This window comes from Amblyraja radiata, chromosome 14 (genome assembly GCF_010909765.2).
Source record: "Amblyraja radiata isolate CabotCenter1 chromosome 14, sAmbRad1.1.pri, whole genome shotgun sequence".
In the NCBI taxonomy this organism is placed as follows: Eukaryota; Metazoa; Chordata; class Chondrichthyes; order Rajiformes; family Rajidae; genus Amblyraja; species Amblyraja radiata.
In genome coordinates, this window is record NC_045969.1 from 58,954,902 (window position 1) to 58,968,984 (window position 14,083).

The 14,083-nt window shown below is 44.9% G+C and overlaps 1 protein-coding gene across 1 annotated transcript in view; it reads left to right on the forward strand.

Annotated features, from left to right (window-relative positions):
- gdap2 (ganglioside induced differentiation associated protein 2) overlaps nt 1–14,083 on the forward strand; it is a 67,165-nt gene that overhangs the window by 43,261 nt on the left and 9,821 nt on the right. Inside the window, exons 9-12 of the mRNA XM_033033470.1 lie at nt 338–414; nt 2,125–2,201; nt 8,103–8,242; nt 10,843–10,897. Of these exons, the coding sequence (XP_032889361.1) occupies nt 338–414; nt 2,125–2,201; nt 8,103–8,242; nt 10,843–10,897 (349 nt within the window). The remainder of the gene's footprint in view (nt 1–337; nt 415–2,124; nt 2,202–8,102; nt 8,243–10,842; nt 10,898–14,083) is intronic.

Here is a 14,083-nt window from a genome sequence, read left to right on the forward strand (position 1 = left end):
TTACGTTCTCCCCGGGACCTGCGTGGGTTTCCTCCGAGATCTTCGGTTTCCTCCCACACTCCAAAGACATACAGGTTCGTAGATTAATTGGCCTGGTAAAATTGTAAATTGTCCCTAGATTGTGTGGGATAGTGTTAGTGTGGAGGGATCGCTGGTCGGTGCGGACTTGCTGGGCCGAAGGGCCTGTTTCCTCGCTGGATCAGAAACTAAACTGGTACATGTTGTTTAAACATGCAGTTAGAACTGGCAATCAAAGACACAATTCCCCACCTTAACGTCTTGCACTGATTTACCTTGTTACATGTTTTTCACACAATGATTCTTTGTTGTCTCCTAGCTACAACCGCTGGCTATGCAGAGCCAGAGCAGCTGATCTTTCTGATGTCGCTTCATTGAAAGCTTTATACCAGACTGGTGAGTTACTGACTTACGACTTTAAGCAAGTAAAAGCCATAATGTTTGCAAATTATATCTTCCAACAAACCACCAGTGGTTCTCATGTGCCAGGATCTGTGCTTGGGATATTGTTCATAAGTTCTAGGAGCAGAATTAGGCATTCGGCACATCTAGTCTATTTTGCCATTCAATCATAGCTGATCTATCTCTCCCTCTCAACCCCATTCTCCTGCCTTCTCCGGAAAACTCCTGACATCCGTACTAATCCACAATCTCTACCTTAAAAATATCCATTGACGTCCTCCACAGCTGTCTGGCAATGAATTCCACAGAGTCACCACTGCCTGACTAAAGAAATTCCTTCTCATCTCCTTTCTAAAGGTACGTCCTTTTATTCTGAGGCTGTGGCCTCTGGTCCTAGACTCTCCCATTTGTGGAAACATCCTCTCCACATCCACTCTATCCAGCCCTGTTTTTCCCCTCAAATATTATTAGTCCAGTTAAAACATAAACATAAAGGCAAATTATACTTTTAGATTTTAGAGATACAGCTTGAAAACATGTCCTTCAATACACCGAGTCCGTGGTGACCAGCAATCCACCCTTTGCTGGTTCTATCCTACACTCTAGGAACAGTTTACAATTGTACTGAAGCCAATTAACTTACAAGCCTGCACGTCTTTGGAGTGTTGGAGGAAACCGGAGCTCCTGGACAAAACCCCTGTGGTCACGGAGAGAACGTACAAACTCTGTACAGACAGCACCCATAGTCAGGATCAAACCTGTGTCTCTGGTGCTGTAAGGCAGCAACTCTACTATTTGTTCTCGTTCAAATTTCTTCACCTCCAACTGAATTATGGTTTGGTAATTCATTATTTATGTAGAATTTTGAGATTAGCTGGTCACTTAACACTATTGGGGGGGAGGGGTGGGGGGGGGGCGGGGGGAGTATTTTTGGCAAGGATTTATTTGGAAACAGTGCAGGAGAGATTTACCAGAATGTTACCTGGATTTGTAGGCGTGTCTTATGGGGAGAGGTTGGATAGGCTAAGATGTTTTTCTTTTGAGCATAGGAGGCTGAGGGCTGACCTTATTAAAGTGTACAAGATCATGAGAGGCATGTGTAAAATGAAACACAGAAAAGAGAATTAAAAAACAAGAGGACATCAGCTTAAAGTGGGAGAGGAGAGATTCAAGAGGGACTTGTGGGCACCTTTTTCACTCAGAGGGTCGTTCGTATCGTATCGTAGAGAAGCGGAAATAATTATGACATTTATAATTAATTTGGACAGATGGATATTGAAGGATTTGGGGGAATATGTGCCAAATATAGGCATATGGGACTTGGTCATGGACCAGTTGGGCCGAAGGGCCTGTTTCCGTGCTGTACAGCTCTATGACTCTGATTATAAGCAGTCAAATTTTATGGAGCTTCCCATTTCAACTATTGTTGAAAATATATTCCAAATAATCCAAATTCATAAAGTGGAACACGCTAATTTACAAGGTTTAGAATGCTTTGAGGAATGGTTTTCCACATAAGATATTAAAGTGTTTTCTAAACTTATTAAAGAATAATTTCTATTTCTTCACATTTTACTGTTTAAAATTTGATTTCTTTAAGTATTGTTCTATATTTAAGTTTTGTTCTACAAGTAGGATATTTTTCTGTAACCACCTTGTAGCTTGCTCTCCATTTAATATAATAGTGATGTGTGTTTGTTGCAGGATATGATAAAAGTGGCCATATAGTAGTGGTGATAGTGGGAAGGAACATTCCTGTACCACTAATAGACCCTGATAAGGTAAGGTTTGCATTAAACTCAATGCTTTCTTTATTGTCACATGTACCAGTTCCAGTGTAATGCATACAGCTCAGCAGGACTGTCCCCGTACATCAGCACAATGGCCCTGGTTAGTAATATGCACAGAACAGCCACTGAGTCCATATGCAAGAGGTGCCATTTTGCTGCCATTGTACAGCCCCAGCTGGCCACAAAGGCCAATGCAGCCTCCAATTTGGTCATTCGACCCCCGCTCCCATTCCCCTCTCCTGCGGTTGGGTTACAGCCGTGGTTCGCTTCTGCAGGGCCTTCAGTGGCCCTGTCCACCATCGAGGCCCTGCACTGCTACCTGCCACTGGTCCGCTTACCGGCCCTCGACCTGACTCCCTCCTCTCCAGTGCACGAGGTGAGCAGAGGCCGGGCTCGGCGGCAACCTATCCAGGCTAGTTCTCGTTACCGCAGCAACGAGCCAGGCCTATTGTCGGGCATGACCGCGGCCACAGCCCATCAGGAGGTGACATTCTGCCGTTATCGGGGTCCCTGAATGTAGTGGATGGAGGAGGTGATAAAGTCATGTTGGCCGTCCTTCAGAATAGCAATGTTTGCAATATTAGGACATTTGCAGCTCTCTTACAATATTAGGACATAGATGAACACATTTCAACACTAGTTCCTTTCTTTATTGTGTGAAGCTATTATTCAATATCTCTGCAAAAAAGAATCTGAATTATCAATGACTTAAAGGTTTTCTTTTTTTTTCCAAAATGCATCTTACAGAGATGTACAAAATCATGAGAGGTATAGATCGGGTAAACACACAGAGTCTCTTGTCCAGAGTAGGGGAAATTGCGAACCAGAGGACAAGGGTTTACAGTGAGGGGGGAAAGATTTAATAGGAACCTGAGGGGTAACTTTTTTACACAAATGGTGGCGGGTTTATTGATCAAGCTGCCACAGGAGGTAGTTGAGGCAGGTACTATCGATACATTTAAGAAACATTTAGACAGGTACATGGACAGGGTAGGTTTAGAGGGAAATGGGCCTAACATAGGCACTTGGTCCGAGTGTAGATGGGGCATGTTGGTCGGTGTGGGCAAGTTGGGCCAAAGGGCCTGTTTCCTTGCTGTATGACTGGAGCGGGGCCTTACATCATGCCCGGCGCGGCTTTGAATGGCTGTGGGACTTGCTAGCGCCCACCGGGGGCTCCAACACCAAGACCCGGAGCGTGGCCTTGCATCGCTCGGCGCGGCTTTAATGACCGCGGGACACTTACCATCGCCCGCCGGGGGCTTTGACTCTGACATCGGGAGGAGAATGAGGAGTGCAGGGGAGAGATAAGTCTTTGCCTTCCATCACAGCGAGGAGGAGATGCGCTGTGATGGATGTTTGTGTTGTGTCTTGGTTCTTTTCCATGTGTGTATGACTGCAGAAACCAAATTTCGAGGTTCAAATGACAACAAATAAATTGTATTGTATTGTATTGTATGGCTCTAAATGGGCAAGCAGGAAGTTGCATATGTGTTTAGAGTCAGAGAGTGATACAGTGTGGAAACAGGCTCTTTGGCCCAACTTGCCCACACCGGCCAACATGTCCCAGCTCCACTAGTCCCACTTGCCTGCGCTTAGTCCATATCCCTCCAAACCTGTCCTATCCATGTACCTGTCTAACTGTTACTTAAACATTGTGATAGTCCCAGCCACAACTACCTCCTCTGGCAGCTCATTCCATCCATACACCCACCACCTTTTGTGTGAAAATATTACTCCTCAGATTCCTAGTAAATCTTTTTCTCTTGACCTTAAACCTATGTCCTCTGGTCCTCGATTCACCTACTCTGGGCAAGAGTCTGTATCAACCAGATCTACTCCTCTCCTACACCTCAATAAGATCACCCCTCATCCTCCTGCGCTCCATGGAATAGAGACCCAGCCTACTCAACCTCTCCCAATAGCTCACACCCTCTAGTCCTGGCAACATCCTCACAAATCTTCTCTAAACTCTTTCAAGCTTGACAATATCTTTCCTATAACATGGTGCCCAGAACTGAACACAATATTCCAAATGCGGTCTCACCAACGTCTTATACAACATGCAACATGACCTCCCAACCTCTATTCTCAATACTCTGACTGATGAAAGCTTATGTGCCAATGGCCTTTTTGACCACCTTATCTACCTGCGACTCGACCTTCAAGAAACCATGCACCTGCACTCCTAGATCCCTCAGTTCTACAACACTCCCCAGAGGCCCACCATTCACTGTGTAGGTCCTGCCAATGTTAGACATCCCAAGATGCAACACCTTACCTAAGTGAAGTCTACATCAGTGGGAATTAAAGCTTAGAACATGGGCAGGTGATGTTTCAGGTTGGGACTCTTCCCCACATTTAAATACAGTGGAATGCCTTTGTTCGAGGTTGAGGGATGACCTAATAGAAGGATATAAAAGGATGACTCTTAACTCTTTTGGGAAGTTTATTTTAGAGATGCAGTGCGGAAACAGGACCCTCCGCACCGACCAGCGATCCCCGCACATTAACACTATCCTACACACTCTAGGGAAAATATTTACATTTACCAAGCCAATTAACCTACAAACCCCTGCACGTCTTTGGAGTGTGGGAGGAAACCGAAGATCTCGGGGGAAAACCCACGCAGGTCACGGGGAGAACGTACAAACTCTGTACAGACAGCACCCGTAGTCGGGTTCGAACCCGGGTCTCCGGGCGCTGCATTCGCTGTAAGGCAGCAACTCTACTGCTGTGCAAACGCGCCACCCTAAAGTTAGCTGGAGGTGAGCTGCAGTATTACAGCAAGAAAGCGTTGGGCAATGATGGAGCTGAGGAAAGAAACAAGGTGCTGGAGTAACTCTGTGGCTCAGGCAGTGGAGGGAATGGATAGCTGGCGTTTCACAGCGTCTGTGGAGGGAATGGATAGCTGGCGTTTCAGGTTGGGATCCTTCTTCAGTCTAATTCCAACGCAAAACGTTGCTTATCCATTCCCTGCACAGATGCTGCCTGACCTACTCCAGCACTTTGTAGTTTGGTAGTTAAAACCTAATTAGCAGCAGAATCCTACAGGAAGTGGATAGAGTTCATTTGAGCTCTCAGAAAAGACACTTTAAAGGAGAAAGTTTTGCAGGAAGAGTTGAAAAAAACATGTTAATTGCGTGCCATTACAAATAAGACCATAAGACATAGGAGCAGAATTAGGTCATTCGGCCCATCGAGTCTGCTCCGCCATTCGATCTCAACATTCTCCTCCCTTATCCCCGTAACCTTTGATGCCCTTTATAATCAAGAATCTATCGATCTCTGCCTTAAAAATACCCAATGACTTGGCCTCCACAGCCATGTATGAATTCCACAGATTTATCACCCTCTGGCTAAAGAAATTCCTCCGCATTTCCATTCTAAAGGTACGTCCTTTTATTCTGAGGCTGTGCCCTTTAGTCTTAGACTCTCATTACCACATAATCCCAATACACTCCCATGACTCTCGCATTACTGCATATTATTTCTAGACTTGAGTTATCTGACTCTCAGACCTTGTGTTGAAGGTGTTCTACATCTGGAAAATGTGCTGAAATATTAACTAAAAATACCTAGAGGGTCATTTTCACTTTCAGAAGTGTGTCACCTCTAAGTGTGCTTTTTTACTTACAAAGAAGTCAATTATTATACAACATAAGCAACTTACCTGTAACTCAGTGAATACAGATAATTGAGGAGTACAGAATTTAAAGATCTTCAATTGTTAAATTCTGGCGACTTCTCAATCCAGAGATCTCTAGTTTTGTATTTTAGTTTAGTTTAAAGATACAATGTGGAAAGAGGCCTTTCTGCCCACCGAGTCCGTTCTGACCAGCGATCACCCCGTACTACTAACACCATCCCGCACACTTGGGACAATTTACAATTTTACCAAAGCCAATTAACCTACAAACCTGTACGTCTTTGGAGTGTGGGTGGAAACTGGAGCATCCGGGGAATATCCACGTGGAGAATGTACAAACGCTGTACAGAAAGCATCCGTAGTCAGGATGGAACCTGGGCCTCTGGCTCTGTAAGGCAGCAATTCTACCTCTGCACCATGTTGCCACACATCTACTGTATGTATAGTTTGAAAATATGTGTTATAACACAGGCCTCCTGGTCGAGTGGCTGACATTAGTCATTAGTGAAATCATTAAATGTGACTCCATTTTGTTTAACTGATTGAAAGACACAGTGGCGCAGCCACAGAATTGCTGCCCTGCAGCTTCAGTGACCCGGGTTCAATTATGACTACGGATGATGTCTGTACGGAGTGTGTATGTTCCCCCTGTGACCGCATATGTTTTTTCCAGGGTGCTCCGGTTTCCTCCCACATTTCAAAGATGTGTTGGTTTGTAGCTGAGTTGGCTTTTGTAAATTGTCCCTAGTGTGTAGGATAGAACTAGTGTAAGGGCAATCGCCGGTCGGCACCAGAAGGCCCTGTTTCCACGATGTAATCACTAAACTAAACTAAACTAGACACAGCATGGATGCAGACCCATGGCCCACCAAGTCCACGCTGGCCATCCATCACCCGTTCACACTAGTTCTATGTCATCCCATTTCATGCTAGGGGCAATTTACATGAGGCCAGGTAACCAACAAACCCGCACGTCTTTGGGATCTGGGATGAAACCCGGAAGTAACCCCTGCCGTCATAGGGAGAACGTGCAAACTCCACACAGACAGCACCCAAGGTCAGGGTTGATCCGGGTCTAGTGCTGTGGGGCAGCAACTCTACCAGTTGCGCCACTGTGCTGTGCGTTGAAGTTTGCTACTGTGAATAGAATAAAAGGAAATGGTGTATACTCTATCCTGGGAAGCAGGACTTTCTACAGATGCATTGTAGAAAGCATATTGTCAGGGTGCATCACAGCATAGTGTGGGAACACCTTTGCCCAAGGCTGCTAGAAATTGCAGAATGCCCAGTCCATCACACAGACCAAACCTCTCACACAAGTGTCCACCTACACTTCACATTGCCTCAGTACAAGTAGCCAACATAATCAAAAACATGTCCCATCCCTAGCTAGCAGAAGGTACAGAAGCTTGAAAGCACGCACCACCAGACTCCGGAACAGCTTCTTCCCCTCTGTTATCTGGCTTCTGAACGGTCTTTTCATAAGCTAGGGTACTGTCCGATTCATCTCTACCCCATTGTGGACATTGGACTTTGTCTCGGGAACTGATAGAAACATAGAAAATAGGTGCAGGAGTAGGCCATTCGGCCCTACGAGCCTGCGCCGCCATTCAATATGATCATGGCTGATCATCCAACTCAGTATCCTGTACCTGCCTTCTCTCCATACCCCCTGATCCCTTTAGCCACAAGGGCCACATCTAACTCCCTCTTAAATATAGCCAATGAACTGGCCTCAACTACCTTCTGTGGCAGAAAATTCCAGAGATTCACCACTCTCTGTGTGAAAAATGTTTTTCTCATCTCGGTCCTAAAAGATTTCCCCCTTATCCTTAAACTGTGACCCCTTGTTCTTGACTTCCCCAACATCGGGAACAATCTTCCTGCATCTAGCCTGTCCAATCGCTTAAGAATTTTGTAAGTTTCTATAAGATCCCCCCTCAATCTTCTAAATTCTAGCGAGTACAAGCCGAGTCTATCCATTCTTTCTTCATATGAAAGTCCTGATGCTCTACAATGCTGAGAACTATATTCTGCACTCTGTATCTTCCCCGTTGCTCTACCGATTGTACTTGAATTTGATTTGATTGTATTGATGTATAGTATATCTGATCTGTTTGGCTAGCACGCAAAACGTAGTCTTTGACTGTACCTCTGCACACGTGACAATAATAAATCTAAACCAATGGAAAATAAATGTGATTGAAAATGAGACTGTGGTTAATGAAAGTATTAATTTTCTTCAGGCTCTCCTATATTTCATCCACATCATGGACCACATTGCCATGAGGGAGTTTGTCATGGTGTACTTTCATACACTAACCAGTGACTACAATCATCCCGACTCAGAATTCCTGAAAAAGCTGTATGACGTCGTTGATGTGAAGTAAGTCATCTTTGCACATTCACCTCATTCGCTTAATCAAAGTTATCACACAGTAAGATCCGATTCAAGTTCAACGTAAAGTTGCTGACACTGCAGAAGGACACGGAGTGCTGGAGTAACTCAGCAGGTCAGGCAGTATCTGTGGAAAATATGGATAGGTGACGTTTCACAGAGTGCTGGAGTAACTCAGCGGGTCAGGCAGCATCTCTGGAGAACATGGATAGGTGACGTTTCACAGAGTGCTGGAGTAACTCAGCAGGTCAGGCAGCATCTGTGGAGAACATGGATAGGTGACGTTTCACAGAGTGCTGGAGTAACTCAGCGGGTCAGGCAGCATCTCTGGAGAACATGGATAGATGACGTTGCAGCTCGGGACTATTCTTCAGATTAGTGGTAATCATATAGATGAATCTGACTTGATTGAAACCAGTCTCTGCTTTTAATATTTCACAAAACACTGAAATCATCATCTGAGATGTGATCAATGAGAGTGGACTATACAGATTGAAAGGCCGTAAAGATACCATTACACATGCCAGAAAAAGGGACCCTTCTTCAGACTGATGGTGTGAGGGGTAAGGGGAGGGGAGAAGAAAACGATGAGGGGAGAGGCAGGGCAAGGTGTGGCAGGTAGTAAGCTGACCTTAAGTAAAATGAAGGTGAGGGGGGGGGGGGGGGTTTGATAGGTAGATGGTTGGAACAGAGGCTAGAGATAAGAACAGTACCGGTGTGAGGAGTTGTGGCTTGTGAGGCCATGGGTATGGAAGTAGCAGGAGCTAAAGTAGCAGTGTTGACACCGCAGGTAGCCTTATCCAAGAACGTGCTACCAGTAGCGGTTGGACATTGGATCCTAGACTTCCTCATCCACAGACCACAGTCTGAATTGGCAGAAATACTTCTTCCTCATTAACAATCACTTCTTCCTCATTAACAATCAGTACCTCAAGGCTGCGTGCTCAGCCCCCTGCTCTACTCACTCTATACTCATGACTGTGTAGCCGGACACAGTGAGAACTCCATCTTCAAGTTCGCTGATGACAACGCCGTTGTGGGACGAATTACGGATGGTGAATTGTCAGAGTATAGAAGTGAGATTGACCAAATGGTGCCAGCACAATAACCTGGCTCTCAATATCAGTAAAACCAATGAACTGATTGTGGACTTTGGAAGAGGAAAGATGAGGACCCACAATCCTGTTTATATCAACGAGACGATGGTGGAGAGAGTCAAAAACTTCACATTCCTGAGCGTGCATATTTCCGAAAATATTTCCTGGACTCAACACACTGATGCAATTATAAAGGAAGTGATTAGATTCCTGCTTAGACTATGGAGATTTGGTATGTCAGAGAGGATTCTCTTGAACTTCTACAGGTGTACAGTAGATAGAGAGCATTTTGACTGGTTGCATCGTGCCCTGGTTCAGCAACTTGAACGTCCAGGAGCGGAAAAGACTACAGAAAGTTGTGACCACTGCCCAGTCCATCATCACCTCTGACCCCACCATCGAAGGGATTTATCAGAGTCGCTGCCTCTAAAAGGCAGCCAGCATCATCAGAGACCCACGACATCCTGGCCACACACTCTTTTCACCTCTGCCACCGGGAAGAAGGTACAGGAGCCTGAAAACTGCAATGTTCAGGAACAGCTTCTTCCCTACAGCCATCAGGCTATTAAACACTCCAACCTCAAATAAGCTCTGAACTTCAATAGACTATTATTATTATGATTACACTACTATTGTTTTTTGTGTGTACATATGTGTGTGTGTGTGTCTGTGTGTATAAATATATGTATGTGTCATATATATATATATATATATATACATATATAATATCGATATATGTGTGTGTTTGTGTGTACTTGTGAGTATGTGTGTGTGTGTATACACTGAGCCTTTGTTTCCTCATTTATCATATTGTATACAGTGTACTATGTTTACATCTTCTGTTGTGCTGCAGCAAGTAAGAATTTCATTGTTCTATCCGGGACATATGACAATAAAACATTCTTGACTTGACTCTTGAGTTTCGGTCTGAAGAAGGGTCTCGAGCTGAAACATCCATGTTCTGGAGATGCTGCCTGGCCCACTGAGCCACTCCAGCACTTTGTGTCTATCTTTGGTATAAACCAGCAACTGCAGTTCCTTCCAGCACAAAACACGTTGGCAAGTCCTATTTGGAGTATCCAAAACTGTTTGCTGCTATTAAAATATTGTTGAAGTGTAGTCATTTCAGTAATAAAGGGAACACGAGTGCATATTTGTATCCTGCCAGCTCCTGCAATCAGTAATGCGATAACGGCAATCTCCACACAGAGTTTGTCCAGGATATCAAAAACATTTTCTATGCTCTTTTTCCAAAATAGTGCAACAGGATCAGTTTTTATATTTGGAGGATGTTTTATATAAGAAACAGACCTAGGTTGCATTATTAATATTGGTGGAGAGGAATTATTATTTTTGTGTGTGTGTGGAGAAGGCTCGATTGTGGTCCATTTCCTCATACATTGAACAAGGCCGCCTGCATAAGAAAGTGACATTAGATGATCACATGGAAGTTTCTGTAAATAAAATATGTTTTTTTTTTGCTTTCTTCAGGTACAAAAGAAATATGAAGGCGTTTTACTTTGTCCATCCAACATTTCGGTCCAAGGTATGAGTTTTATGTGATAGAGACAAGTATCAAGAGTGTTTTGTATGTTCCAAAACAAAGCAGTGAAATTATTACTTACAGCAGCATAACAGCTTTGTACTCTGTCAATGCCATATAATAAATATGGATAGAGTGGATGTGGAGAGGATGTTTCCACTAGTAGGAGAGGCCAGGAACAGAGGTCATAGCCTCAGAATTAAAGGACGTTCCTTTAGGAAGGAGATGAGGAGAAATGTATTTAGTTAAAGGGTGGTGAATCTGTGGAATTCATTGCCACAGAAGGCTGTGGAGGCCAAGTCATTGGATATTTTTATGGCAGAGGTAGATAGATTTTTGAGAATGCAGGAGAATGCAGTTGAAAGGGAGAGATAGATCAAGTCAAATCAAGTTTATTTGTCACATACACATACGAGATGTGCAGTGAAATGAAAAGTGGCAATGCTCGCGGATTGTGCAAAAAAACCTACAAAACAGGATAGAACAGAAATGTAATTACATATTGTGAGAAAAAAGCAGCAATTTTAAAAAGACACAACACAACAGTAAAGTGGTACAGTAAGTTAGTCCCTGGTGAGATGAGAGTTTACAGTCCCAATGGCCTCTGGGAAGAAACTCCGTCTCATCCTCTCTGTTTTCACAGCGTGACAGCAGAGGCGTTTGCCTGACCGTAACAGCTGGAACAGTCCGTTGCTGGGGTGGTAGGGGTCCCCCATAATGTTGCTGGCTCTGGATCTGCACCTTCTGATGTATAGTTCCTGCAGAGGGGCGAGTGTAGTTCCCATAGTGCATTCGGCCGAACACACTACTCTCTGCAGTGCCTTCTTGTCCTGGGCAGAACAGTTCCCAAACCAGATTGTGATGTTTCCGGACAAGATGCTTTCTACAGCCGCTGAGTAGAAGCACTGGAGGATCCTCAGAGAGACTTTGAATTTCCTCAGCTGTCTGAGATGGTAAAGGCGCTGCCTTGCCTTACTCACGAGTGTGGCAGCGTGTGATGTCCATGTCAGATCCTCTGAGATGTGGACTACCAGGTATTTAAAGCAGCTCACCCTATCCACAGTATTCCCATTTATCCTCAATGGCATGTACGTCCTCGGATGTTGTGCCCCCCTAAAGTCCACGATCAGCTCCTTAGTTTTTTTGACATTCAAGAGATCAGCCATGATTGAATGGTGGAATAGACTTAATGGGCCGAATGGCCTAATTCTGCTCCTGAACTTATGAACAAAAGAAAGTTCAAAATATAAAAACAAAGAATATACTGCAAAGATAAAAACAATGGCCCAAGTCCATTGGGCAGTTGAAGCAGTTTGTAGTTTGAGGTTTAGTTGTAGTTCATAATGTTCATTAGCCTGATGGTTGTTGGGAAGAAGCTGCTCCTGAACCTGGATGTCAGTGTGCAGGCTCCTATAGCACGTTTCTGATGGCTGGAGTGGAACAAGATCGTGGGTGACATGGGACCCCGATAATGATGGCTGTGTCTCTGAATACAGCATTACGGATACATTAGAGAATACCAGTGATAGAATTCAGAGGTATGAAAACTGAGGCTGTACAATCAGCAGAAATAAAATAATATGTCACTTTTAGCAATACCATCATTTTATATACATTGCATAATTGACAAACTGTATTCTTATTTAGGTATAGTTGAACCATAACACTTCAAACACTAATGGCATTGTTCAGTAAATAACATGCCCAGCAAGGGATATGCCCCATGCTCCCTCACTCCCTAAACTGCCCTTGAGGAGGTTATAGTGAGGTGTCACTTTGAACCACGATGGTCCTTCTGCTGAAGGTCCTCCGATGGTAAAGATGGGTACAGCGCAGGAATGGGCCCTTCAGTCCACTATATCTGTGCTGAACATGATGCCAAGTTCATCTGATCTCCTCTGCGTGTACAGGATCCATATCCCTCTATTCCCTGCCCTTCCCATGTGCTTATCCAAAACCCTCTTAAACGCCACGATCGTATTTGCCTCCACCACCACCACCACCCCAGGCCCCCTCTATTCTGTTTTTAAACTCCACCCACACATCTCCATTAAACTCCCCCCCCCCCTCTTATATCTATGCCCTCTAGTCCTTAGACATTAGAGATTTAGACTGTGGAGGTTTGGATTTTAGTGTTGGACGTTTCCACCCTGGGAAAAAGGTTCTGACTGTCTATGCTCCTCATAGTTACTCGGGTAAGAGTTGCAGGATTGAGACTTGGAGTGGCATGGCAGTGTTTTTCCAAGTCAGGATGGTGTGTGGCTTGGAAAGTGGGGGGATTTTGATGTAGCTGTTGCTTTAGCCCATCTGGGTGGTGGGGGTTGTAGATTTGTAGGGTGCTATAATCTGCAGTGGTGTAACGATGGTGCATCTTGTAAATGGCACACAGTGCAGTAAGGTTTCTGCGTTAGTGGGGGTCTGCATATTTAGAGTGGGGGATGGATGGAGGGTGCCTTGTTCTGGATGACATTGAGCTGTTGGAAATTGCACTCAGTTGGCTGAATGGAGTTATTCCATCAGGCTCCTGACATCTGCCTTGCAGGTGATAGACAGGATTTGGGGGCATTAGGAAGTGAATCTCACCTCTGGGTACCCAGCGTCTGATCCATTTGTGTGGTGAAGACACTTGGGAGGCTAAAGATAGGCACAAAATGCTGGAGTGAAGCCTGAACGGAAACCTCTGGAGACTTTGCGCCTCACCCAAGGTTTCCGTGCGGTTCCCGGAGGTTGCAGGTGGTTGCCGGAGGTTGCAGGTAGTGGAAGCAGGTAGGGAGACTGACAAAAACCTCCGGGAACCTCCGAGAACCGCAGGGAAACCTTAGGTGGGGCGCAAAGTCTCCAGAGGTTTCCATTCAGGTTTCCTAAGTGGGACCGGGGCATGAGGCTCATCAGGTCAGGCAGTATCTCTGGAGAAAAGGTCGAGACCCTTCTTCAGACTGAGGGTGAGGGAGAGAGGGAAACTAGAGGTGTGAAAAGGTACAGCTGGCACCGATGACCAAAGAGCCCACAATGGTCCATTGAGGGTATACGAACAGTAAAACTCATGTGGCTGGATGAAAACGTGGTCGCAGAGCAAGAGGACTCACCGAGGGGGAGCAGGGATAGAGAGTGTCGCACAACACCCAGTTGAATATCCCTTTAGAGCCGTCCCCGAGGAGGTTGTATCTCTGAATGTCAAAATTAAGTGGA